General features: G+C 40.7%; 1 protein-coding gene across 1 annotated transcript in view; it reads left to right on the plus strand.

The window, feature by feature from the left end:
• Window positions 1–7,873: 7,873 nt before the first annotated feature.
• The window catches only part of sgk1 (serum/glucocorticoid regulated kinase 1), a 34,406-nt gene continuing 14,297 nt past the window's right edge, over window positions 7,874–27,982 (plus strand). The window contains exons 1-3 of the mRNA XM_070848847.1: window positions 7,874–8,026; window positions 13,431–13,670; window positions 25,821–26,036. Coding sequence (XP_070704948.1) covers window positions 7,874–8,026; window positions 13,431–13,670; window positions 25,821–26,036 — 609 coding nt within the window. The remainder of the gene's footprint in view (window positions 8,027–13,430; window positions 13,671–25,820; window positions 26,037–27,982) is intronic.

A 27,982-nucleotide genomic window follows, 5' to 3' on the forward strand; every position in this document is an offset into this window, starting at 1 on the left:
CCAATTATATTCACTGCTGATGAGGACCTTGTGATATGGTCAAAAGCTCCAGATCAAGCAAGTCACTTGACTTGACATGTCAGCTGGTTTTGTCAACTGCTGCTTCCAAGGTAAAGAATGAACTGAACTGAAAAACAAAAACTTTTGCAATTGGTTGAGTAATTCGAGTGAGTAATGCTGCCGGAGGCTGAGAGTGAGCGGCGAATGAGCTGTAATGACTGCAATGTAATCCTTCTGGGCAATTGCATCCTAAGTATGTCCACTATAAGTGGTTGTTTTTGTCACTTACTCAGGCTCAGACTGGTATTCGAAGTGTCTGACAACATTACCAAAAGGATCACTGCAGATATAGACCTGCAACGTGCATCGTGCTATTTAAACCCACTAGATTCCATTGACAAAAGTAGTAATTTTTAAAACACCAAACTCACATAATAATGCAAACAAACTAACTGATCAAGACAGCAGTAGACCAACAACTCCCATGTAAAATTACTGTTTTTGTGAATGGAGTCTGGTGGCTTTAAATAGAGCAATATGATGGCTAATTCTGGTCTTTAGGGATCCTTTCTGTAATGTTGACACCTCAAACAACAAACCAACCCTTTTTGTAAGCATACTGTGTTCTGTCCCGAAAGCTTATATTACAGCCAGTGTTGCTTGTGCACCGCCCATTCTTGGCTGCCAGTGGAGGCTGGACTGTACTGTACCAATTTCAAATGTTTTTGTACCTACCCGTCATTTCAAGAGAGTTAGTCTTCAAGTTGCAAAGCTTCAGCTGCGCTTATTGCTGAAGAGTTTAGGTTTTGTAGGTACAAGGTTCTCCTTATTCAACACATTCTTGTTGATGCTGTGTAAGTAGAACATTCAACTTTCAGTCAAACAAAAAACTTCCACTGATTGCTGCAGAGGCTGACAATGCATTTTTTTTTTTTACCTTACATCGCTATCAAATTGAAAGAATGTCTGAATGTTTGTGTCCCAGTTACCCTGGCTGACTGTTGTGAATGCCTTGAACCGGATGAGTCAAGTGAGATACCTGAGAGTCTACTGAACTTCTGTGAAATGAACAAAAATGTCATCAGATTCAAGTATTTTGTCCCACTTTGTGACATGTTGACAAGCAGGTGTTTTTGCGTAAAGCATTATGTAAAGCACTTTGGCTTGTGTTTGAAATGTGCTGTACAAACTTTGCCTTGCCTAGTACTTTGAATAGGGGGTGGACAAAATAACAGGAATTCTTGACATGAAGCCAACACTGCAGCCAACACAATTATTGACTTTTTGATTAGCTCAAAATCACTTTTTGCTGTTGCATTGTTCAGCTTGCTTTCATTTCTGGAACAACAGAGAAACACTGTCACATTCTCAAGTCTTTACACTCTCAACCACGTCCAAAATCCTGCACTTTTGGTTTGAGCTCTTAACACTTAATAATGCATTTATCACTGAACATGTTATTTTCTAAATGCTGAAAAAACAACATTATAGCAAGTAGTACACCAAATTAATGTAACTATATTGTCAAGTATTGAATAAATCAATAAAAAAAGAGCATTTTAAGCAATGATTATTATCCAGCAGTAACTCATCCCTGTCTTTGCTTTCCATTCTTGTCTCTATTCACACATATCCTACAATCATGTCAACACATGATTATCATATCCAAGTAAAAACAACTAATATTTAGCCTAAAAAAGAGAATTTGAACACTGAATGGTAAGACTCTTAAGCTTTGGGCTTGTGGGGGAGATTGAGTCTTAAGCTCGTGTCCATGTAAAATGAAAAGTAATTTGGAGCAAAAGGATAAGACGGCGTTATTCTTTATTTTTCATATTGTCAACAATCCCATCAAAAGACCAAGACCAACAAGTGTGTTTCTCAAAGATTACACTTCCCTAGTCTGTCTGTGGCACTCAGCCCTAAGCCCATCCATTCCTTCTGATGGTGTAAATCTTTTTAAACAAGGCAGAGTAATCATCTACAACAACTGGGCATGATAGTTTTCAACAAAGGTTTTTCAGAGAGGAGTAATTACTGCGCATGTTGGGCACTATTTTCAGCTGCGTATTAATACACAATTGTGCAACTGAGTCTTTATGACAGCAGGATGGTGTATGTGGGCTTGACTTGAGATAAACCACTGTTCCCATGTTTATTCTATTTTAATAGTTTCTGGCCAACAGTTAAAGTTTATAACACCGTCTAATAAACTATATTAGCCTTTAGTTATGCAGGAACTACTGTTTAGTATTCAATTCATTGTTGTTTTTAGTCTTTTCATGGGATTTGGGTTGAATAAAAACAATATGGAATATCAGCGTTATTCTATATTGAGTTACAAGTCTTCTTTGATGTCTGATGAAATCACATTGGCGACTTGAGCCTGACTCGAGTCCAAGTCACATGACTCGACTCCAAACCCCCAACACAGTACAGAAACAAGAACATTTATAGGTGTCACGGCAAATGAAACATTATGTAAAATAAATCCTGAGTGAGGGAGTCTCGCCCGCTTCGTGTAGCAGTTGCTGCTCCTGTTTTAGCTGACTGAGCACAGTGATGAGAGTCGGCCAGTGAGCCATTGTAATTGGTTCTCTCCTCTCCCGTTCTTTCCCTCTGTCTCCTTAGCTCAGCACTGCAGTGTTGTCAGTCCCACTGGGAGTTCTTTCATGGCTGCACTCCCTCCCACGCACACCAACACACACACACACACACACACACATAAACGCAGTACTGTACCCTGGCAAAGAAAAGTACACACAACCTCGCACCACAATCAGTGGCACGTGAGGGTGTGTGTGCATCCAGATAGATTCCCACAACTTGTCTCTCCTTCTCCAAACACCATCCCTACCAACTCCCACGCAGCTCACACACACACACACACACACACAGGCACCAAAAGTAGGCACGTGGCTATGTGCGTGCTGCTCATTAGGCTATGATAGATTCAGGAAGCTTGACTTTAGGCCCTAGGAGAGCCTTGAGGTAAACTACACCTAATAAGAAAGTATGACAGAAACTGGAACACAGACACAGACACGCAAACACACTCACACTGCCAAAATGATGTTCAACGCCCTATTCATTACTCAAATGTGGCTGTCAAAGTGAATTAATGTTGTTTACTGCACCTGTCAAAAGTCGTCGGTTACTTGCAGGTGGCAGTCCTTCACTCATTCAGTCTCACTCTGTCTGATTCACCCCGACACCTTCATACATGTAGACACACACATTTTTGTCATCAATTTATGCCCTGATCCTCTGTTGTTCACACACATTTGCTTCCTGGGATTATTCACACAAAACGGATGCCGTCTGTGCACATATATTCTGACAATCTCACATGCAAACATGTGCCAGCACAACACACACACACACACACACACCTTGATAAGCACACTTTTTCACCTAGTGAATTATATTTAAAGGAATCTGATGCTTTATGGCAACACGTGTGCAAGGCAGGCTTACTATTTTCAGCGTTGAAGAGAATCTGCGACTGGCAGTGGTATATGAGAGAAGTATTTTTCCCTATAGATGCTCTTTGCTGCAGCCTGTGGAAGCAGAGCAGGAATATGGTTAATTTATGAAAGTGGCTCGGAGTCAAGTTTAGCTTTTCTAAAGTAGAAGACAGTGAGAGATGACAGTGAATGTGAAAGTGTGTCAGAAAAGAACTTTTGCACAACACAGAAATGCATGCAGTCAGGTGGTGGATGTAATTTGGGGCACCGTTCCCAGTGATGAGCTCACGTCCTGGTGTCAGCGGCCAGCCTGTCCCCTTCACAGGAAAAACTCACCCTTGGCGAGACAGCAGCCAGTGACTCTGCCTTTGTGAGCCTAAGAACAGAGACGAGGAAGACAGCGGAAATCAATTGTGTTTGATGCAGTGGTGACAGGTCAGAGAGCAAAGACAAAAATAGAGTGCGAGGGGAAGACAGGCAGGCAAAGTCACATCTTTTTACCATCTTCTCATCTGCAGCGTTGATTTGTTCTTTTCATCCTTGCTGTAAATGTGCAACCTGCTAAACTGACTGTAGAGGCTGAGACCTCTTTGCACTATGTTTGGCTTGCAGGGCAAGAATAAACAAAAGCATGATCGATCTCCATCAATGGCCTTATGCTGCTCTTTATGCTGGGATTCATCTTCTGGCTGCACAGCAATGAATCTCTCAGATTGTATGCAGAAAAGAGGACAAATTATATTTTCCAGTGTTATAGTTTTAGGTGTTTAAAAGACTTGAGATGAGCAACCAAAATGATGTGATTTTCTCACTGCATTAGTTTTGTTTGCACTGTTGGTGCTATCTCTCAGATGCACTAGTTTCAACAGTGTCGAGTTGGGGTGTTTCTTCTCTCTAAAAGGCCTGAAAAGGATTAGCAGAGGGTTTTTTCTTTTTTTTACTCGGTCCTATACGATCAAAACATGCCCGGTGGACCTCATTAGCAGTCTGAGATAGCAAGTGTAAATTACCTCTGACCATCATATGGGCTTAAAACAGCTTGGCTTTCTATTAAAATTTCTTGGTCTGACATGTACTGTCTGAGTATTCTGGGTAAATAATGACCATAAAAATGCACGTATACACCAACCCCAACATATCATGTGGTCGTCCCAGTTGGAGGCTATTTTTGAGGAGGGGGTGATTGTATGTGATACTTTCCTGCATCGAGCTCACTTTGAAGAAGATCCATAATTTATTGACTTTGTGATCATTTTGGCAATTCTCTGAACCATTTAAGGAACCTTGTTATTTATTATTTATTGCCTGCATTTCAATCCACAAGAACAGCAGAGAATCTGTGGGTCTTTTGGGAGATCACAGAATAATTTATGTGCCATAGCTATACATTTGAATGAGAAATTGTGGCAGTTATGTAAGAGTGTTGCTGCTGTCAGACTATTTAATAGCACCCTGGAGCCCTTAGAGCTCTACGAGGACATATATTGCCAAAGTAGGTTTAGCCTTCCTTTAGTCTTAAGACTGAATTCAACAAAGCAAACCTTTGGTGCTTAAATGTTGAGAACCAAAATACTTTGTTTTTTTTCTTCCTTTATTCTAATGACTAGATACTGTGAGACAAGTATTAAAAATGCACTTAATAGCATAAACAACCTTTTGTGCTATTTATGAAGAGCCCTTGCAATTAAAATCATTTCAGGGCTCAAGTTAAAAAACAACTCTTAGGACTTAGGATGTTGTCTTGGTCAGCATCCTTAAATACACAGCCAGTCTAGTGGTACAGTAAAGTGCAGTATATACAGTTTGAAGGACTACTTTGTAAGCAAATTAGATTTTAAGAAACGTAGGTAAAACCAAAAAACAAATCTTGAGAGGTTTTATGTAGAAAGAAAATACATTGTTTGCTTCTGCTGGTAAATTACAGCCAACCCTCAGTTTTACGCAGCTGGGTGCAAAGCTGATTTCACCAATCACTGTTCCATGTCATTACCGCTGAGTCACTCTTAATTGGGCCTCTGACTGATCCTGATTACAGTGAATACTGCACAGTCATTGTTTCTGTTGCAAGGAGAACTCCATCACACTGTGAAGCTGAAGCAAAATGACTTACTTGCTACGTAATAACAGTGTCATTTCATTACCACATGAGTGTTAAAGGATACATTTTAATTTACAGAGAAGGCGGAGGTAGTGTTTGATCATCTTGAAACATCGGGTTCTTAATCTGTCCTTTCTCACTGGGTCTGTGTTGATTAATAAGTTGCAAAGTATGGGCTGGTTTCATCTATAAACTTTGGAAAATTAGGCAAATTAGATTGAATAATGCATGCATACAATATGAGATAAGTTAATTGGATGCGTGTCAAGTATGAAGGCAAACAAACTATTCATGTTTTCCTATAATTTGTATATTTGGTCTCACACCTATGTACATGTAAAATAATAGTCTGCCTTGTAAGCAAGATGTAATGCAAGATATCCTGTAGGTGTAATCTTGTTGTTAAGGCAAAGACTAGGTTAATAAACAACTTTTCAGGTTATGGTTTTGTTAGCTTATCCAAAACTATCCAAAGTTTTTAGGGAGCCATTATCGGATACACGCAGTTTGTCCTGCTGAAGGGAAAATAGCGCCACAAACAATGCCTTGGATCCAGCCCCAATTATAATTCAAGTCACACTTTGACATTAGCTGCTAGAAATGCCTCAGGCCATTTCAGTTTGTTAGCTACAGCAGGCAAAGGTCATGTTCAAACTAATTTCCTCATCATGGGTAAAATCAAGTCAGTAAACATCAGTTTTTAATTGATATGTGAAGAAGACACAGAGATATAATATCTGCCAAACATGCAGCATTAAAAGATAGAACTGCTCTTTCTTTTGGGTCAATGTTTCATTTATTATCATTAATTTGTAAGGCAATAAAACTGGCTGACAACTTGGAAATAGACTTTATTTTTGTTGCCAGACTAAGCGCACAGATTCATAAAAGGATATAATTCAGCTTTATCATCCATGGGTGTCACATCAGGAAATTAAACTAACCCTGTGTTATAGGTACAGAGGCAAGGGCAGATATGACGAGGTGTGTGTATTTGCTTGTGTGTATGAAATCTAAGTGGACCAAAGCTGTCAGGAAAAGATAGTTCACTGCATTAAACCCTTACACGTAGTGGCGACATATTGTCGTCACAATTTGAGAGACAAGAAAATAGAAATGAATCATGGGAGGGATGAACTGTGAGTTGAGGTAGATTGAAGGAGGGATACGGAGAGAGAGAGAGAGAGAAGAGGAGGCGCCACCATCGACTGCAGTAGAAAAATGAGCGAGCGGAGGGAAAGGGGGAGGGCAGAGTGGTGATGAAGGACAGGGAGCTGGAGAGAGAGAGAGGGAGAGAGAGAGAGAGAAGGCAGGAGTCGGCATCTGCTCACTGCAGAGCCTTTCATTGATAAAGTAGCAGGGTGGTGAGCCAGAGGACTGCAGCTGGACACATCACACACGCCTCATCATGCTCTCACACACACACTTCCTGGGTGTTTGTTTACAGGCTGACACCACAGCAGCATCACTGCATTTACTCGCAGTGCATTCCACACAACTACACACACTAATCGCAGAGTGACATGCTCTTATTGACACCGACAACAACACAATCGCAGAATCCCCTTCTTCTTCTCACCACCCTCTTTTGGGTATTTGGGCATAGTTCAGTGACAACGGCAAAGGGACACCTGTAACTGAGGAGCATCTGATCTGGGACCAGTTTTCGGAGGAGTCTGCGGATTAAAAACAGGCTGTTAAAGCTGCGGCGGGATCAGCAGAACCAGCCAACACACCAGCATAAAGGTACGGAAGGATGCATACAGTGCATGCATTTATTAACATACACACACACACTTTGGATGCATGAATAAACTTCACACACACATCAGACAGTTAGCAGAGATGTGCGAGATGAGTGACGTGAGACTGTAAACAGAACTGTTTCCTCCTCACAGCAACAGGAGCTTGTACCTCTCTCCTTCTTTCTCCTCCTCTCTCCATCTTTTTGTGTGCATCTCTCTCTCACTTTCGCCCTACCTTTATCTCCATCCCGACACCTAGTTGTTCCAGTAATCTCATTCTCATTGCAGCATCCTGCCTCTCTCCCTCACATTTTGGTCCACCTGCATCCTCCACCTCCAACACCACCTCCACCCCCTCTCACTCTCCTCCTCGCATCCTTTTTTTTGCCACCTCTCTCTCACTCTAAACACAGAGGCAGTGGATTTATTTTCTGTCCCACGTTTGCATCGGCAACAGCCACAGCTTTCCCCTCATGCCTTAAACAACTCTCTCCCTTTCACTCTCTTTCAGTCTGTCCGTCATCCTGGGATCTACGGAGGCAAGCGGAGTGCCGGTGTCGGCCATGAAGCTGGTGAACGGGGGAGGAGGAGGAGGAGGAGGAGGAGGAGGAGGTGGTGGTGGAGGAGGCGGAGGAGGTGCAGGGATGGGAGGAGGGGGAGAGAAGACTGCCTTTTCCTTTAAGAAGTGCTCAGCTTTCCAGTTTGTCAAGAGAAAGGTGAGTTTGGATCACACACACACACACACACACACACACACACACACACACACACACACACACACACACGCGCGCGCGCACACCCATTTTGGGATGGATGCATCTGTGAGTGTGTGCCCACACATGCACCTACACAACCAGAGCAAGAGGTGTATCGGCTGAGAGAGGAGGTGTCACAGCCGGAGTGTTCCCTCTCTCTCTTTTTGTTTGTGTGTGTGTGTGTGTGTGTGCATGCGTGTGCCAGAGATGATGATGTCATTGTGAAAGCTAAGCTGCGCTAATCAGGCGCACCATTCGGCTTCCTGCATATCTGTGTTTACTGCGTTCGTTTCTCTGAGCGTCTATGTGTGTGTGCTACAACACACTGTTGCATTAGAGACCCCACAAGTGTCTGCTGTGCAGAAATCATGACATCATTGAGCTGGCAGGGTCCTATAATTTAGGATCTACTCAGCATATCCTGCATTATGCTGCAGTGCTGTCACAAGACTCATTTCCTGTGTAACCTTAATGGTTTGCATTAATTGGTTTACTTGGTTGTGTTTGTATAATTAATCTGCATGCTGACATTTCCAAAAACAAAAATACAATTCAGTAATTTAATAGACAAAATATTTTTTAAAATGCACTTAACCGCACACAGTTAGTTTCAATATTAGCAGCAGCATTATACTATCATTTATATTTCTTGGACTATTAGATTTAAGAGTTGTTCTGACTTCACAGGCTACCTAAGTGCAAAAACAGTTTATCAGTGATTACTGCAGGCCTGATGGCTTATTTGAAAGTGAGAAACTCATCAGTCCTCATCAATGACTTTCTCTTTTTTAAATGAGCCATCAAGGCTGCAGTTGAAAATGTTAGTGAGTTAAAGGATGAGACAAAGTGGGGAAAAAAAACAAGCAAAAAGTAAGGTTTGCTACAGGATGGCAGCAAATTTGAACTATAAGGCACCTTAAAGATGTTGTTATTACAGGGTTATTACTGCACTATAAACTATTAATAAACGTTTATTAACAATAACTTGCTCACTCAAAGTATATTTCTAATAAGTAGTAGTAGAAGTTGTCCCCTAGTTAAAATATATACATGCATGAGAGGAATAACAGATGTAGAGCTACACAAATGTATTTATCAATAGCAAATTAATCAGCAACTATATTGACAATTGATTAGTCATATGGCCATCATAATAATCAGTCATTGTTTGAGTGTAAAAAAGATGAATTAGAAAGCAGTGGTTTTGACTTGTCAAATAGGAACATCTGCTAGTTTGATGACATCTTTGGGTTTTTGACAGTTTGATGATGTCACCTTGTCATTTTTTACAATTTTCTGACATTTTACAGACCAAATGCTTTTTCTAGAAAACTGTTGGCAGATTAATTTATAATAAAATCAATTAGTTAGTTACAGCCATAAACAGAAGTAAACAATCTGTAATGGGCTAAATATCCGTTCAATATTCATGTATTCATGCACTAGTAATCCGTGTGCTCACTGCTTAATGTAATATATTATTAAAACATCCAATATAAATTAGACTCAATAAGAAAGAAGAAAAGCAACAATGTTTCAAAAAAGGTTGCAAATTTACTGCGAAAATTGACACCATCAGGCATTTGTTGGGCTTTTAAGCTTCATTATATGCTGTAATTTGTCTAAATCTCCATTAGGGTTTGTTACACTCACTCAAAACATGCCAAGCTTGATGAAGAGTTCAACTTCTGCTTCCTGAAATCTGAATAATTTGCAGCCGATTTACATGAGATCAAAAGAAAACATGGAGCAGTGTGACTGTGGGCTGTGACGAAAAGAAAATGACTAACATTATTCCAGCTTGTGGAGGAGAGTTGGAGTGATGCATTCACTCAATAATCACTGTATTGCTTTGGGAATATGGCACAACATTATTTCTTCCATTCCCCAAACAGAGTAATATAATAATTCAGATAATAAAGTAAGGGTTTATTGCACAGGTTATTATATTCAAGTTACCACATTTTCAGCTTTAGGGGCTGAATATCTTCCAGGCTAACAACAAATTGGGAACAATCAACAATTTGTTTCATTTATATGCTTGATAAACATTCTTTGGCTTTAGGTTGCTGGGTAGATTTAGATACTTTTCTACTCTGGCTGCATCATCGACATGTGTTCATGCTCGCAGGGGAGTTGTCCAAAGTGTGTGTTGGTCTCAGATGGCGTACAGTATGGTGTGGATCACTGATGACTCGGCTGGTTAATATGGGCAGATTGTGTTGTGTTAACACCCACGCACAAACACACATCCACTCCCACAGTCACATTCTGCTGCAATGAATCCCCCATGGGATTTTATCCAACCATCCAACCATCCAACCATCCATCTATCCATCTATCCATCTATCTATCTATCTATCTATCTATCTATCTATCTATCTATCTATCTATCTATCTATCTATCTATCTATCTATCTATCTATCTATCTATCTATCTATCTATCTATCTACCTATCATCTAGCTATCTATCTATCTACCTATCATCTAGCTATCTATCTATCTACCTATCTACCTATCATCTATCTATCTATCTAAATTCTTAATAGACATCAATGGATAAAAAACACCCTAAAAAGCGTAATTGTTACCTTATGTATCCATGAGTTGCTAAAAAATACAAATGTAGAGGACTTTTTCAAGTGGCACAGTATTATACTGTGAACCATCTCATTATTGTGCCCGAGGGGCAATTAAAGCCTTGTGCTGTTCAAAATGTTTGTCTCTCTGTTTGTGCCTAAAGAAGCCTAATCACATAATGGGAAGAGTGCAGACAGAGCACTCTGTCATACAAATGAGAAAGGAAAATATAAAATCAATGGTTCCGTGTGTGACTGGGTGTTTTTGTCTGTGAGTTCGGACTGTATTTAAGCCATTTCATGATAAGATACACAAATACAGATCTGGATATAATATGACAACTTTGTTCCAAAACATTGAGGTGTGTCATTTAGGCAATTTAGGAAAGTTTCAAATGCAGTTTTGGGATGCAACATTTTCTTCCAAAGTTACAAAATAGTTTTTGAAATATGACACAGTGTTACACATTGACAAATGAAGCCATCAAAAATATGATGTAATGCATAGATCCTCGCTGAGTTTTAAAGCGAGCTACAGAGAGGAATACACATTGCTACTGCTGTGTTTTTATGCCTGAAGTGAATAAGTGTTAAGCATCGGATGACACCTCTCATCAGTTTCATCGTCAGTGTGACATGTTGAACAAGAGGTATGACAGCGCACTGTTTGATCACTGGTGTAATGCCAAAACATTTCTCACGCTGCTTGGAATATGAGGACAAAAAAACAAAGGAAAAAATCCTCTAATTGGATATAACGTCAATCACAAGTACACTCAGTTCATGTTCGATGTGAAGACACCTCTGTAGTAGTATTCTTATTTTTGGTGTGTGTCATTGGACTTCTGTGCGAGCCCTGCAGTGACTGGTTTGTTTTTGAGTTGACCTGCTGGAGTGTTTTTCTAAGTCTGTTTTCCTTTAGACACGACATGCCTTAACATGCTGTCTGGCTGTCTGCGTGTGTGTGTGTGTGTGTCACAGCTGTCTGGACTGTGTGCTGCTCGGTCACACAGGCTACTGCCCCCACGGTGTGTGTTTGTTAAATGTTCAACTCACGCAGCAGGACAACATTTCATAAGGTGCCTCGTGACAATGTTACCCATCTCTCTCTGCCTCGCTCTCTTTCTTTCTCCCGTGTGGCCTTTTTTCTGTTTCTTCTCTACTTTCACCACCTCTTCCCAGCACACACACACCCACACACACACACACACACACACACACACACACAGCATACTATGGTACGGTGACAGTGCTTTTTTGGAAGTCTTACTCACTCAAGGAGTGGTGTGTGTATGCGATGTGCTTGTGTGAACCAACTTCTGCATGTATCTGAAACATCTCACCATCAAACACAACGCCTCACTCATTGTTTGTACCATATGGTTGCATAACATGAACATCTGTCAGTGACAAGGGCTTTAATTTGGGATAATTCATCATAATAGCCACATGTGGATCGCTTTCTCCAAGTTGTTCTTTGTATTGCTGAAATTGAAGGGGACATATTGTGCAAAATGCACGTTTTAATGTCAACATAAATTTGCATCCCTGGTGTGCCAGTACCCTGAAACTATGAGAAAAGACCAGCCTCATTTTCTCCTGCTCACATTTAGATTTGGCCCCTCTTGTGACATCACACCCAGTGATCTGCCGGACTGACGGTCCACCCACTGAAAAACTGAATCCACCTCACTGTCTGCCATTGCTGTGTAGCTAATGCTAGCTTTAGTTTGAAAGTACAAGCAAAGCACGCAAACTGTGCTGTTGTTGGCTGCAAAACCCAGACAGTCACCATGTCCTCCCACCATATGAGTGAAGATCCAGTGGATTCACTTAATTTTAGATGGACATCTGAAGGAAAAGTCCTTGCTGTGAAAAAACGACTGTTGTGTGTGTGTGTGTGTGTGTGTGTAGTATTATTTTACTTGGTACTACTCTCTTAACAATGGTACAGGCTCAAGGATGGATCGATTCACTGTACATGACCCGACGTAAGTCTGGAAACTTTATGTTTTATATTGTTTTGCTGTTTATTTGGCAGCTTGACAATTGAGGCTCCCTTTTGGAGCAGGGACAACGCTCCGGAGACGGCAGAGCTGATGTGGAGGTTGGTGGGCGGTGCCTGCTCAGGCTTTATGGAGCTGACCAATCAGAGCAGACTGGGCTTTTCAGATAGAGGCTGAAAAGAACAATAAGCAGTATGCACAGTATGAGAAAAATAATGTGTTTTGAACATTACAACTTGTTACATGTAGGACTTCCAAGTCTGAATCTGAAAATGCGCATAATATGTCTCCTTTAAAGCAAACTGAGTCAAAGGATTTCAAAGAAGCCTAGACCATGTTAGACAAGATAGACTTCATTTTTTATCATATTGGAGGGTGCAATCAACATTGTGCTGTGTGTCCTCAACATGCAGCAGGTGTGTGTGCATGCATGTCATTCTGTGTGTGTTCCCTCTCTGATTGATGTGTTCAAAGTGTGGCAGAGCAGAGAAGCAATCTGTGCCTCTTTGAAGTGCAACTCTGTGAGTGTGTGGTGTCTGTCCCACTTGAACTGACATTTAATCAGGGATAACGTGAGAAAGTCCTCTTTCTCTGATCAAAGGAGCAGCTGGCAGAGTTGACAGTGTGTGTGTGTGTGTTTGTGAAGCACCTGTGCCAGTACTTAGAAAAACATGTGAAGAATAAGAAGAGAAAGTGAGAGAAAGTCAGATAAAACCTTTTTCCTTCAAGGTATTATTTTCTCCGACTGCTTTTGACATGAACGTTTCTTCCCTGTGCAGGTACGAAGATGGATGAGGAACCCCAAGGTGAGCGTGGAGAAGGCCCAAGGAAAAGGTCTCCTGTATCCCTGTCCAAAGTGTCCGCTGGCCGATGACCTGTGGTACACGCACTTCCCCTCACCTTACGGCTGCTGTCACTACGGTGGCCTGCAGGGCGGCCAGTACTACCACCAGGAGCCGTGCTCGCCATGCCCTGCCAGCGGGCAAACCAGTGGCCATGACAAGAGCAAGGGCTGCAAGGTAAAAGGAACATCAAACAGAGAGAGAGCGCGTGTATCCATAAATGTATTTGTGTCAGTGCTGATTTCAGTCTCATGCTATCCTGAGACACACATTTAGCTGCCTTCATCACTTGTCACCTCTACTACAACTGTCTACTACTATTTTTTTCCTCAAAAATGTTATTAAGTGATTATTAAGTATTAACTATTTTCTTTTATTTATAACGTCCCTTTTAGTGGACATTAATGGACATTATAAGGCACAATTTGTTAATGATAAAACATTAGATTTTCTTTTCAATTCTTTCTCAATTGATGAATTTTGGAAACAAGTATAAAACAAATTTTAAAAACTATTCATCTCCTTCTTTCTACTCTGCTGATAGCTCAATGTTTGACTATGTCTCAGTAATTTTTAACAAAATCTTTGCTGCCTCACTCGGTGTTTCCTGAAGGCTGGAAACTGGTTGAAGAGGCAAGTCCCAGAGGGTTGAAATGTGTGAAAGGCTTAAAATTGACATACACTTCTAAAATCTGAGTATAATATAGTTATGACTCTCATAAATAAAAAATAAAAAACAACCTTCAACACACAAGATCACTTAAATGCCTTCCCCCATTTTGAAAAGACAGAAAATGTGTGTTACATCACTAGAAAGCCCGGGATGTTTCAGACTCATGCCACCACCATTATTACCAACAAGAATGATGAGCCAATCTGTAATAAAATTAAGGATATTTTGAAAAATGAAAGATATAAAATCTTTTATACTCTGAAATATGAACTGAAATATGTATAGAATAATGCACAATGGAAATGTGGAATATTTCCATTTTATGTTCTCAAATCAATTCATGACCCACACTAGAATTACACAAATCTCAGCAAAGTAATATTTAATAGTTATTAAAAGTGTTAGTGTGATTTTAAATGTGACACAAGCTTTTTCTACATTTAAAGAAACTTCATTGGAAATTTAAGGGGTAAATGTAGAGTTAATTAGGAAGATGTGACCTATTTCGTGATGTGTGCCATACACCCCCTCATCCCACAATCCTCTCACCAGAGATCTCCTCTGGCCTGCAGGCGCAAATACATCTACTTACACACTCCGTCACAACACTCATTGTACAGACATCCCTCTGTTTGCCCATTAGCACTCATCAAAATTAGGTACTAACAGTACATATTGTTCTGTTTGTCTTTATTCTCCCTTTAAGCTCCACCATGAGTGTTGTTAGGCAACATAAATACTAAGGCAACTGAAGATGGGGACTTTTTTCAAAGCCCTCCTTGTTGTTGTTGTTGTTGTTGTTGTTGTTGCTCACCATAGGCTGGTGTTTCTGCAATTAGCATAAATTCAGCGGAGAACATGAACATTGTAATAAAAATTAAACAATAAAAAGAAACACCAGTGCATGCTGTCAAGAAATGCATATACCAGTCCATTCACACCAATGCAAGCTGCAAGTGTCGAGGTTGTCCTTGGTTATGCAACTGCTATCATAATAGCTATCCCACTCCCATCAATCATCACACCCATCAATTGGTTCTCCCTTCAGTGTGTGTGTGTGTGTGTGTTTCAAGTCCCATGGGTGACAGGAGAGAATGAGTCATCACTGCCCCAGCAAGACAAAGCCACGCTGTTCTGTGTGTGTTTGCATGTGAGTGTGCGCACTGAGAAACACTGGGTATAAGAATATGAAACAGGGCAGTGTTGATGTCCATCACACCGTCCTCTTTCCTGCAGCCCTTGAGTTTTCTTTCCCATTTTGTTTCATTTTGCTCTGGTTTTCCTCCAGGCCTGTTCTGTCTCGCTCTATCTCTCCATCAATTCCACCTCTTGCCCTCACAACCAATAGATCTGTCACTAATGTATCACTGGAGATAACCGGTGTGTGCGTGTGTTGAATTAATGGGTGTTGCAGCGAGGTGGGAGCAGGCTGGGGAGGTTAAAGAGGAAGGGGGCTCTGTGGTGAGTCATAGCGAGTTGTCACTGCAGAGTGTGTGTGCATGAGTGTGTGAAGTCAATGCGCCAAGCTAATGTGGAGATCAACAGGAATGACCTACAGTAGCCGTTCATATCTTATATGTGGTTTTGTGATCCAAGACCTGATAAATGATTGACCACATTTAAACTGGAAAGTTACAACACACAGTAGCAGTGTGGACCATATTCTAAATATGGAGTGAAATGCAATCTTGCTGTGTTTGACTTTGTGTCAAATACTCATTGACAAATTTCAGCACACAGACGTCATGTCATGTACTGCTCATTACATACTGTACCATATCTCAGCACACTCTGTCCAAACACTCACATATAACAACTCAGGCCCTCAAAGTCAGTTTGCCAAACACTCAAGGAGCGTGACACTTGTTCAACAAATGGAACGGTGACAGAAACATTTTGCTGGCCAAACACACCGCTCTGTTCTTGAGGGGGCCACCCACGGCCTGACTCAAGTGCAAATGAGCAAAGCTTCAATATGAAATTTATCAGCCCATCACAGTGAACCGTAACAGTTGCTGTCTAACAAGACTCAACTCGTACTTAAGAAAGTGGGGTGATGACGCCGAGAGGCTGCTGTCACATTTTAGAGGAGATGAGTAAGACACCAGACGTTGACAGACAGTGTCAGCTTACTCTTAAATGTGAAGAGACAGAAGGGAGAGCTCTGGGGACATTTGTCGTGGTCTGATACGATGCTCTTTATCCTTTAATTTTCATGCTGTTATGAATCTAAAAGTTCATGATTTTGCCTTAAGACTGTATTTTTGAAAATTCAGTGTTCAACTTTTGGTCCTGCTCACTGTAGCTTTTCTGCATTATGCTCATAATGAGAAGGCACTTTTGTAATTCTTAATCTTTATTTGGCTGCACTTGTTTGTTGCCAGAGGAGCTGAATATGAACTGAAATGAGAGTTTTCACTAACCCCCTTAGAGGCAAAAAATAAATAAGTTATGAACTCTACAATACTTTAATTAATATAAGAACATTTACGTACATTGCTCTCTCTCTCTCTCCAAAAAGGCTCCCCTGACAGACTGACAACCTCCTCCTCATTAAAAATCCATCACAGCACTTTTTCCCTAATTACAAAGCTTTAGCACCATTTAAAATGCAGGTAGCAGAGCTTAGCCTTGACCTTGTGCTTTGCATAGCCTTCACCTCACTGCCGCTTTCAGTGAGTCTATCTAAACATAGACCAACTTTATAGCGCTGATTTATTATATTATGAATTTAGTGTACTACATTTATGATGCCTGCATTTTTCCATGGGATGATTGCAGATAAAATGAGGCAGTCGAGTAACTGAGGTTATACTGTAAGGAGGAGGGAAGAAAGGGTAATGGGGGAATTAGAATTAAAAATGAACAAAGGATAAATAATACTGGCTGGAGAGGAAACATGAGAGCAGTTTAGGGATTGTTGGGACTGAGGGGAAAGACATAAACAAGAGAAATAGCACAGCTAGAGAAAGAGAGAGATGGGAAGAGCTGAGAGGACAGTTTTATTAGAAGACAGAGGATGAGGTCAGAGCATCTGCCCCACTGCCTGAGCATGACCAGAAATCAAAAGCATATAAATCCTCCAGATAAGAATGTCCTGTACTGTCCTATGTGCACATCAACAGACACACACACACACACACACACACACACACACACACACAGTGCTAGTGCAATCTCAGCCTTTCCACTAATCTCTTGCATCAAGTCTGTACTGTTCTTGATGAAGACTTAATCAAAAATGGAAAGAACATGAACTTCTGCTGACAGCTTTTTGTCCTTGCATGTTGTATTTCTTGTCATACAATTTCAGTGCGCCACTACAATATTGAAGGAACTTTAGTAAGGCTTTGCATGATAAACATGATAATTCACAAGCAAGTTCTGGAGTCATAAGGAGCATCTTCTTATAATGGTTTCTAAGCAGATCTATGGCTGTTTATTCGCACTAGAATCAGAGATGATTATATCATCAGGGAACAACAACTGAAACACAAACAACATAACAGCAAAACAGCTCTGTTATAATCTATTTTTGTATTGGCTATTATATGAGCCATTATAGCCATTAGCTCAGTTGTTATTTCCTTTCATCGTGGCCTGTTCTGGGTCAGGATCAGGTGATAGTTGTTAATCAGTCACTGTATTCGGTCTGGTTTAAACTCCAGCTTTACCTTGAGAGGCCTGACCCGCTCAGGTTCCATTTGTGTTTACTGTCCAAAACTCACTCATGCGGGAGAGGAAAGGAGAGAGAGAGAGAGAGAGGACAGGAGAGGGGACGAAGGAAGTAGGGAAAGAAGGCAGGAAGTGAAGCAGGGAGGATGGGAGGGGGGGGTGAAGAAATCCAAAGCGATGAGAGAAGCCAAGCGTGTCCAAGAAGAACAGTGATTTTTATCTACTCCCATGCAGCCTGAGAGATTGTCGTTGACTACTGATTAGATCTCAGCTGAAAGTGGTGGTACAAAGTAGAGGGCAAAAACTGTATTCGAATTTCTATAAATTTGCTTCGATGCAGAAACAGGCTTACATCATTTGTCAGTGCAGTAAGTTCACCTTGTTAACATTTTGTTTGAGTCAGCTAGAACTGAAGTGTGATCATAGCGTACCTTTGTCCTCACAGTTATGATCTGTGGCGTTTTTAAACGTGTACCCTAAGTTTAAGTTGGCCTTACTGTTCTCAGCGGAGACAAAACAGAGAGAGACGTCCTGTGACAAATCCTCCTCTCTTGCTCTCCTTCAGCAGTGACAAGACCCTGCAGGCTGAGTTCTGCTCCATGAATGCTAATGCATAGCGTTTGAGTCAGTGAATGAGAGGAGGAGGAGGAGGAGGAGGGAGTGATGATGGTGAGCTGAATTCATTCAAAGATCCTGTGAGGTGAGAATGTGAGTCGATCACAAGTACAACTACCAATCAGGTCACAAGTCAGGGGGAGTTCAGAGGTAGAAACGGCCTACATGTTGGCTGTTAAAATCAACTTCTCAGACTTCTCGCTTTAATGGTGTGTGATGTTTCCTCTGTAATGTGAGAATACACTTCTGGTGGACTTTGAACTCCAGACTTTGGTTCTTGACGTAGTCTTATCTGTGAAGTGCCTTCGGTGTGCTTTCTGAGAAGCAGCAGTTCCTCAGCCAGTCTTATTCATAATGGAGCTAATGGTTAATGACTTGTGTGTCATATTCAAAGACAGGTGACCTTTTACTGGCACTCAACTGACGTTTTTCGAGGCAAGAACATGAACTCTGGACTGGACTCAAGCCATCTCCCTCACTGCTGATTAAATTAAAACTGTGACCACTGGATGGAAAATCTTGATTTTAGGCTGATTCATCACCAATTTTTAGGTCAATATTAGAAACGTAATTCAGCATGATGAAATCAAATACAACACCACAATCTGTAATAAATAACTCTAGACTGTCTGACACAGTCTCTGCAAAAATATGTGTTTTATTGCAGGGCTGCTGTATTGGATAACTCGCTGCACCTAATGAAGTGGTGAACTTTGTCGCCCATGCCTCTCCTGACCAACACTTCCTCTCCTCACTCACTAATCAGGTTACACAGCCTTGCCAGAACCTCACTTGATTCTAGCTTTGGTAACATATGCCATGAATTGCATTACTGTCAAGGCAGGTTTACGCTTGTGTTGGGAATAAGAAGGAATTAAGAGGAACAGTCCACGAGGTCCAATTATATCTGATACAAAGAGATACGCGGAGAGTAAGGAGCCAAAATCTCTTTCCAGGTTGTTGGCTTGTCATGCATACTGTACCAAAACCATGGAGAAATGCTTCTCATTGCAAACTTTTTACTCTTTTCAACACTTCAGCTAGTTGAGTGAAAACTTTATTTTCTCCTCCTTAAAGACCTCAGCACATTCCCTCCATATAAATGCCATCAGTAAGAAACCCCTGAGTCTTTGCTTAGTAATGAAACTGATGAGGTGCCAGCTTAGCTTTGGTTTGAAGCCAGCTTGTATCAGTTTGGCCAGCTTCCAGTTCCTTCTTGTCTTCCTGGCAATACCTGACAGCGTCAGCTGGTTGGTTGTTGAAAACCTTGACTTCCACTTCATACTTACATTGATGTTCCTCTGATAAAATCACACCCTATATCATTTCCAACCTTAACATTTTCCTGCCATCGTCCTATTGTTGTGACTCACGTTCTTTCCCTTGAGTTAAACATATTTAAGCAGCATTTGAATAAGGGAACTCTCTTAGGGTCTGGAAAGCAGTTCAAAGCTACCGCTGTTTACCATACACTTAGCAATGGAAAACTGCTAATCCTTTGCTATTCTTTTGTTCCAAAGCCAAATTCTCTTGCAGTGGAAGAATGTGGTTGGAGTAATAAACTTGGAATTGCTTTTCTTGCATGATCTCTGCTTTTTGCTCAGAGTTAATGTGTATAGACATGCTAAAATGGCACAGTACATATGCTTCTGCAGCTACTGCAGCATTATTCAAGCTGTCTCTGCCAAAGCACAAGGAGGGAGATAAATAAGCACAGAGAAGGCAGTTCATACCTAGCTGGCAGTTTGCTGGGTTTGTTCTGATACAAAGGGATGTGCAAATTAGCTTTGTTGTGTGTCACCAAATCCTAGCTATAACAGGTACAAGGGAGCAGAGGAAGGAAAAGTAAGGCAAGTTGTTCATGATGAGAAGATCCGTCCTGATTAATCTGTCCCTGGTTTGATACACGTAACAAAGGGATTCGGCAAATGTAGAGATACACATCTGCATGACTACATGGCGTGAAATATAAGGAAAGTGACACGGCTTTATTTTTGATAATTCTATCAGTGTTTCAGGGCAAGAGTGAGAGGAAAAGTGATATAAATTATAATTTTTGGCATAAAATATCATGTTTTTCTGTGTATTAACTGATATAAAATGGACTATGATGCAGAATATATACAATGTCTAATCTGTGACTGTGAATAATCACCAGATTCAAAAGACCTGCAAAAAGACCTGCATCAGTTTTTACCTCCTGTGGATTAAAGTCCCCTGTATCAGGGACATCGACCAGCATCAGTAGCTCTCCTTCATGCTCCCTCTCTCCTCCTTCCCTCCCCCTTTCTCTCCGCTGACCTTGGCTCACTAGAAAAAAAAGGAGCATCCTCCCTTCTGAGTCTCATTGTGGGGGAATTTTGGAATTATTGTTGTTCTAATCTACCCTGAGAACCCGGCTAATCCCTTCTTCCATCTTGATGTTCCAGAGCTAATGCCAAAATTACGGCGGCACAGAGGCTCAGCAGCACCCTGACTATGCAGTGTTACTTTTTTTCCCCCTTCCAGCTCTATTGAAACTGCTTTGTGCACTGAGGTTTTGGGGCTTATGGCTCACGCTCGACAACTAAAGCTTAGAGTTGACCTGATCTGCTTCCACATGGACCATGTGCTTACTCATGACATTACTAGTGCACAACAGGCTACTGTAGTTGTGCTTTGTTAGTACATACTGCATTTTGTTGTACCGTGAAAGTACTGTTATTCTGTTTCCAGTGCAGGTCAGCCAAAAGATGTAATTGTGGTTTTGTGGTGCTTAAACCTTGAGATTCGTGAATAAAATCCAATGTAATGCAGCAACAAAGGGAGATAATCTAACATTCATAGGGTGCAAAATGAGTGTATTGGCATGCTGTTAAATCCATGAATGGACAGTAAGCTTTGATATCCATTTGAAAAAGTATAGCAAACATCTGCTTTGGGTCGAGTCTAGATTTGGTCATTTGTTTGACTATTACTATACATTTTTTTTACAGACATTCATGCTCCCCAGGCGATGAATCCCGCTGACTTTAGTGATCCCCTGAGGTTGACATAACTTTCTAACATTGTTATTTAAGCTTCAAAGAGCTGCTAGCATGGCTGTCGACTCTTAGTCTTGTTTATATGTACAGTCATTCACAGATATCTATGAAACAAATCCAATTTTATTATGCAAGAGAAAGTTGACACCCAGTAACTTTGTCAGATTAGGTAGATTAATCTGATGAGCCGTGTCTATGAATATATTTTGCAGTGTTTCTAGAGTCAGTGATCCAATGTTTTCACTTTTGGCCAATTTGGTCAAACTGTGTTGACGCAATGTGAAATGTTTGGACTGTTACGACTATCTCAATGAGACATGAGGAGAGATTTAATGTCAAAACAAAGGAGAACAAAACAAATCTCATAATAGCCCTTGCAGTGAGTAAATAGGCTCTGTGCCACTTACTCCCCTCTTTCTCTTTACAAATGAGAAAAAGTGTCAGATAAATATGAAAGGAGATGCTAAGAAAGTCCACAGACATGGCAGCTTTTTAATTTCCAAGAAAAGTTGCAGTTGATCGGGCAAAGTAGATAACCATGAATATTAATGTTTTGCTAGGAAGTCAGGGTTCAGAGACCTCCTCCTCCAGGATTTAAAGATGAAAAGAGTCAGAGTACAACCCAAGAGGATGTAACTGGACACTAACCAGAAAGCAGCTTAGGGTCAATATCCCAATCTTGAAATCCCAAACTTACCCTTGGTCCTTTTCCTTGTTCAACAATAACATTACAGTTCTCTCTGTCCTGCTGTCTTGTTTCTCAGATACTCGCTCTCATTTTTCAGGTTGACTCTCTCTCTCTCTCTCTCTTGTTCTCTGGCTCTGAACAGTATTTCTGAGTCTTAATCTCCCACGGGACGCACTGTAGTTGGCGTTTGAATTCCATTTGGACTGCCTGAATCATTGTTCTGTGCCTCTCTACCCATTTGGATCTGCCCCCCCTCCCCCACCCTCCCTCATTCATTTTAAGACCCATGTTTGCGATCTAGGAACAGAATCGGGAGAAAAGAAAGGGAGAAGAAAGAGCGGTGACCTTGGTGTTAATGAGCAAGTCTTATCTCTGACAGAGAATGGGACGGCTTATGTGAGACTATCTCACACTCTTATTCTGTCTGTTGATCTTTTTGTCTTTCAAACATATTTTTCTTTGTCTCCGTATCTCTGCTTGCACCTCATTCCCCTCCTCCACTTTATGATTCCCCCTGCAGATGCTCTCTCTCCTCCCCTCATTTCATTACTCTTTGATGCTCAGACACATGTGGAACATCACACAGCCTGTTAGAGGTAGAGTAACACACCAAGGGGAGTTGGTAGAGGATATAGGACAAGGCCAAAAGGGGGTTACAAGGAATGAGTGCCATGGGCTGGCTAATAACACCATTATAAACTCTGCCCTTATCTACTGTGCATTGTACAAAGGCCTCAGGCGGAGGCATTGCTTGTACTGGATGGACAGAACAGCAGAAATGTCCTACAAAGGAATATAGCAGCTGTAAATACAAGTTTAGAGAAGCTCACCATTATGATTTTTGTCAGCATGTTTGTTTTTGTCAGATTGGTTGGTTCAGCAAATATCCTCTTAAATGTCTTTTAGTCACTGTCTGTCTGGTGGTGACAACATATCCTCTCTGCCAGCGCTGTTTTACTGTTCCTGTAAATGTTATCTAGTTTTTCTGACACCATTGTAAAGTTATAGAAGCAGTATCTGTAAGCTTTTATTTTTTCCAAAGTATTTGGACTGTCCAGTTCTAAAACTATACTTACTAGTGGTTTGCTTATACCTGAGTCTCTTTTAACATTTATTTAGTGTATTGTTTCATATTATATCAGTCTGTTACTGCTTAGTATCCAATGATCAATACCAAGTACTGCTCAGTATATAGTATGCTAACCATAACCAATACAACAGGCATCAGCCCATGCCTTACCCTTAACTTACTTTTTAACTGTGAAGTCAATAGACGAACCAGTCAAGCTTCATACTCAAAACTATGCAATCTTAACTCTACCCACAGTATTATGACTACCCTCACCGTAAAACTTAACTATATTAACAATATTAAGGATGTTTAAATCAAATAAGAGACTAACCAAAAAGAATAATCAAAGTCCTTTTTGTCCTAACTGTTAGCTTCATCAAATCAGCACTTACTACGTGGCTACTGTGGTGCACTGTTTCTGTTATTTTGTCTACCCCCAATATAAATGGACTTTATGCAGAAACTGTCCTGATGTGAATGTCTATTGTTAAGTGTGTTTGCTGTATACTTAGTAGTGTGAGTTATGCGGTGTTTTCCTACAAAAATGTTTACGATTACAGTTTTATCACTGTTAAAATACTTTACCATGTATTTTATGGCTTCGTGTCCTGTATGAGAGTAAAGTGCAACTCTTTAGATGAAGGTTTTACATAACTTTGTTAGTGACTGATACTGTGTCTTTTTTTAAAGATGATGTGTAAAGAACAAAGGCAAAGGGCAGATGATATTAGTAAGTAGGAAGCAGAAGAAAGGGGGCTGATGAAGTATAAATGTGCTGCTGTATGTTTTTTTTGTCTTAATTTATGGGACTGTATGGCTGATGTGTACATCCTGGCCTGAGTACGAGAAATTCCCTGCGCTATATTACATCCTGAGTTTATGAGGTGAAAGGACAAATCTTATGTAGGTCTTATGTAACCTAACTTATAGCAGGACCGCTGTTGTCTTAAAGGGTCACAGCAGAAAACCAGGTCAAATGGCAGGGAAAGAGGTTAATAGGAAGGGGGAGCACATATTAGTGTGTGTGTGTGTGTGTGTTATACTTCCTGTGCACATATTTTCTTACCCACTGAAGGGATGCACGGTACTTTCTCTGGAACGAGTTCACTAAGAGGCCATACAATAAAAGATAATTTGCATGACAAACATGTACATTTCAGCCCTATAAAAAATGGTAATGCATCCATGGCTCTGTATAAACATAAATATGATGAACTGTTGCATAGAGATGTTTATGACTCACACAAAGATATCTCGACTCTGTCCTAGACTCTGTCCTAGACTTCCTTTGTGTTTATAATTTATAGATGACAATAAATACAGATGTGCTCCACATAAGCCTTCACGGATTTGAGATAAAGATGTGAATTAGTGTGCAATTCAGAAAAATATATCCACATAAATTCAAACTAGGAAACAATTAAAGGAAACAAAATCAAATATATACCATTTGTGTTGTAATAAATTCAAAGCAAAGTAATTACAGCATTTTGATTAAAATCTAAAATCCAATAAGTCCACTGGGTTGCGATATTGATATGTATTACATTTTCTCAACTTTGGCTTAACTACACACGTACACACACAAACACACACACACACACACACACACACATACACACACTGTTATGACAGAATGGAATCACATTGTGTTTGACACCCTCAGTAATTGTTTGAATCTGTTCTGTCCTTCCAGCACTGAGCTATAATTATAGTCAGGGGAGCGACCGTTCACACATGGGGAAAGTTTTTTTGCCGAGTTGCAAGTTTGACACCAATACACATGCACACACAAATACGCACACACAATCTCACTCACACACATTTCCCACTGCCAGGTTGTGGCAATGCAGAGGCCTGCAGAGCAGCAGGCACTGATAGAGGCCTTGATAAGACTCATTTGAAATGGCTGAAGTCACTGAACCTGTCCGCTCTGTGTGCCAAGGACACCATTTACCTTATATAACAGTCATTCTGGGTCACCGGCACATCCATCATTGCAATTTAGTTTCCTCAAGAACTACATGCACCTTGACCTTAGCTTCCATTGTCCCATGTACCTCATATTTCTTTCTCACACCCTCTCTCTCCTGTACGTGTGTGTGTGTGTGTGTGTGTGTGTGTGTGTGTGTGTGTGTATTTATGGTGTTTTATGCCCATGTTATGTATTCAGTCAGTGTTGCCGGTCAGATGATGATTGAGAAGAGGTGTTTGTGGTGAAAAGGCCTCGGGACAGTGTGTCACTGAGCAGCTGTCATATGAGAGGAGATTACTGCTAAAGCTGAGACGAACTGACTCACTGCCTCCTGTGCAATACAAATGTGACCCTCAAATATTTCACTCATAACGTGATTATGTTGACATCCACTTTAAATTGCTGCTTCATGTGTGTACTATAACTATTAAACATTTTTTGTATTGAATGTAACTTCAAATGACTATTCATAAATTAATACTATAACTATTGGTTTGTGACAAAATGTAGGAGAAAGTTTATCTGAAAATTCAAATATCACGAAATTTGGAGATACTGGACAGTGATAATAAAGTATTTGGCTTTAAACTTTAACTTCTCGTACAGGTCAGGAAGTGGAAGATGCTCGCTCGCCATCACGGCGACGGTACAGGCAAGCAGAAGGAAGCAGACTCAGACGTGCACCTTGGCGGTTGTCAGTCCTGGGGGATCCACGCCTCGCCCCTCCTGGCCAGCCCTGTCATGCTGGAGTGCTCCATATGCAGTGGGCCCTACATCAGCTACGCCCTGGAGGACACCTGGCAGCCACGTCAACGCACACAGGCAAGTTCATTCTGCCCACAGCTAATTCAATTACAGGTAATTAACACTAATTTCTGGCAGTGATCAGTGGATCCCAAAGCAGGGGACTTCCAGGTGTCCTTGATGGGGGATTTCAAGAAACCCCCCAGAAAAATGATAGATTAGAAACATCTTTGTTATATTGTACAATAGATGTTGGGGATGTACAGTGAAAGATTGTTTTCAGTCTGTTTTCTCAGATAGTTAATTATATATTTACACCTGCTGGGAGTTGACTAAATAATGAAAGTACTTGTTAGAGAGAACTGTGTCATAGGACTTATCCCTATGTCTGTCTATCTTGAAATATTTTGAGTGAACTAATTTCAGTTTATGATCCTTTTCAGTGGGAGAATTGTGTGTGCAGCATAAGTTGCGTTGGTTTTAGAGGATGATACGCTATACTTTTTTTTTTTTTTTTCAAGACATTAACAATTTGGCCACAGACTATTTGGGTCTGTTCACTGCAGTAAACAGTGCTGCCTGCCACACCACTTTTATTGCTGACCAATGCTGCTAATTGGTTATCAGCATAATATGACTCACTTTTTTAGCAGTACTTGCAATTGTCATTGAGTTATTTCAGGGTTTAGGACCTTTTTCATATAGCGTCTCCAATATTTTGTGAACTATTGTGAAAGCATGGCATTATTGTGGCACATTTTGAAATACTGTTGGGCTAAGTGTGTAACAGTAGCACAAGATGGTACTTGTTATTCTGTCTTCTTTGTGTCGCCAAAGAATTACTTGAGAGTCTGAGTGAATAGGCTCTTATATCATTGTATTAAGAAATTCTGGATTTTTCATGCTAAATATATAAAATGTAATACAATATAGAAACTCAGTAAAGCAGGAATTTTAATTTAATTTTTCCATCTTTTCTGAATCCTTTTTAGTTATCTTATGTGTAGGTGACTAGAAACCTTGAAACACAATGCAAACTTACTGCTTTCTTTGATGGTGGAGAGCAAAAATGCTTCGAGCCCTTTTGCTGTTAAATGTGCTTTATCTTATGACTCACAGCCAAATCACACAAACCTCTACCTCTCCTTGACCCTTAGGCAGACAAAAACAATTCCTCCCTCTCTTTCTGTTTGCTTCTGTTTGAACAGCCCAAACTTTCAGTCTTCTTTTGGAGACATAAATCCACGATGAAATATTAATGAACTGAAAGCCTAGATTCACCATCACTATGGAAAGAACTCCATCAGATCTCTATACTGAATCAATAAACAACCTGAAGAAAGAGCATAAGGAAAAAGGAAAAGGGGCATGAATGGTAAAGTGATCGTTGACTGCGGGGATGTTGACAGTATAAGGGGATGTGTGTATATATGTGTGTGTGTATGAGAGCCAAAAAGAGAGGAAAAGATGGATAGACGAGGCTGCTGTCAGCTATATTAAGACTTATGTGGAGATGAAATAACCAGCATGATAGGCAGATTGTTGAAAGCATCGCCTCTGAATGAATAAACAAACTGATCAGATTGAACTCACACACACACACATGCCTCAACTTGTCTTGTTCTCAGAAAACACCCATGGGAGAGCACTGAGAGCTGCGATAAGTTTTCAGAGCTGCGGCATGGAATAGCAAACTAGGCTAAGACTGTATTTAACAGAGACACGAGCCACTTTGAAAAATCGATGACTGACAGTGACATCACAAAAAGCTAATATATGACAGGACGACGCAGTTTCTTGGGAACGTCCTGAGATGCAAATGCTGCTGGTCCTGTGACAGCTGCCAATTACACTGTTACTGTACGTAAAAAGAAAAAGCGGGATGGGTTTATGGGTTTCGGTTGAGACATTTGTGCATGTTTGTGCAAGTGTTTACTATGTTTACTTCTGAGCTACTGACCCTGCCACGTGTGGAGCAGGATATTGACTTTTATAATCAAATGCTGCAAGTCAAAGATCAGCAC

The sequence above is a fragment of the Pempheris klunzingeri genome, chromosome 18 (genome assembly GCF_042242105.1).
Source record: "Pempheris klunzingeri isolate RE-2024b chromosome 18, fPemKlu1.hap1, whole genome shotgun sequence".
Taxonomy (NCBI): Eukaryota; Metazoa; Chordata; class Actinopteri; order Acropomatiformes; family Pempheridae; genus Pempheris; species Pempheris klunzingeri.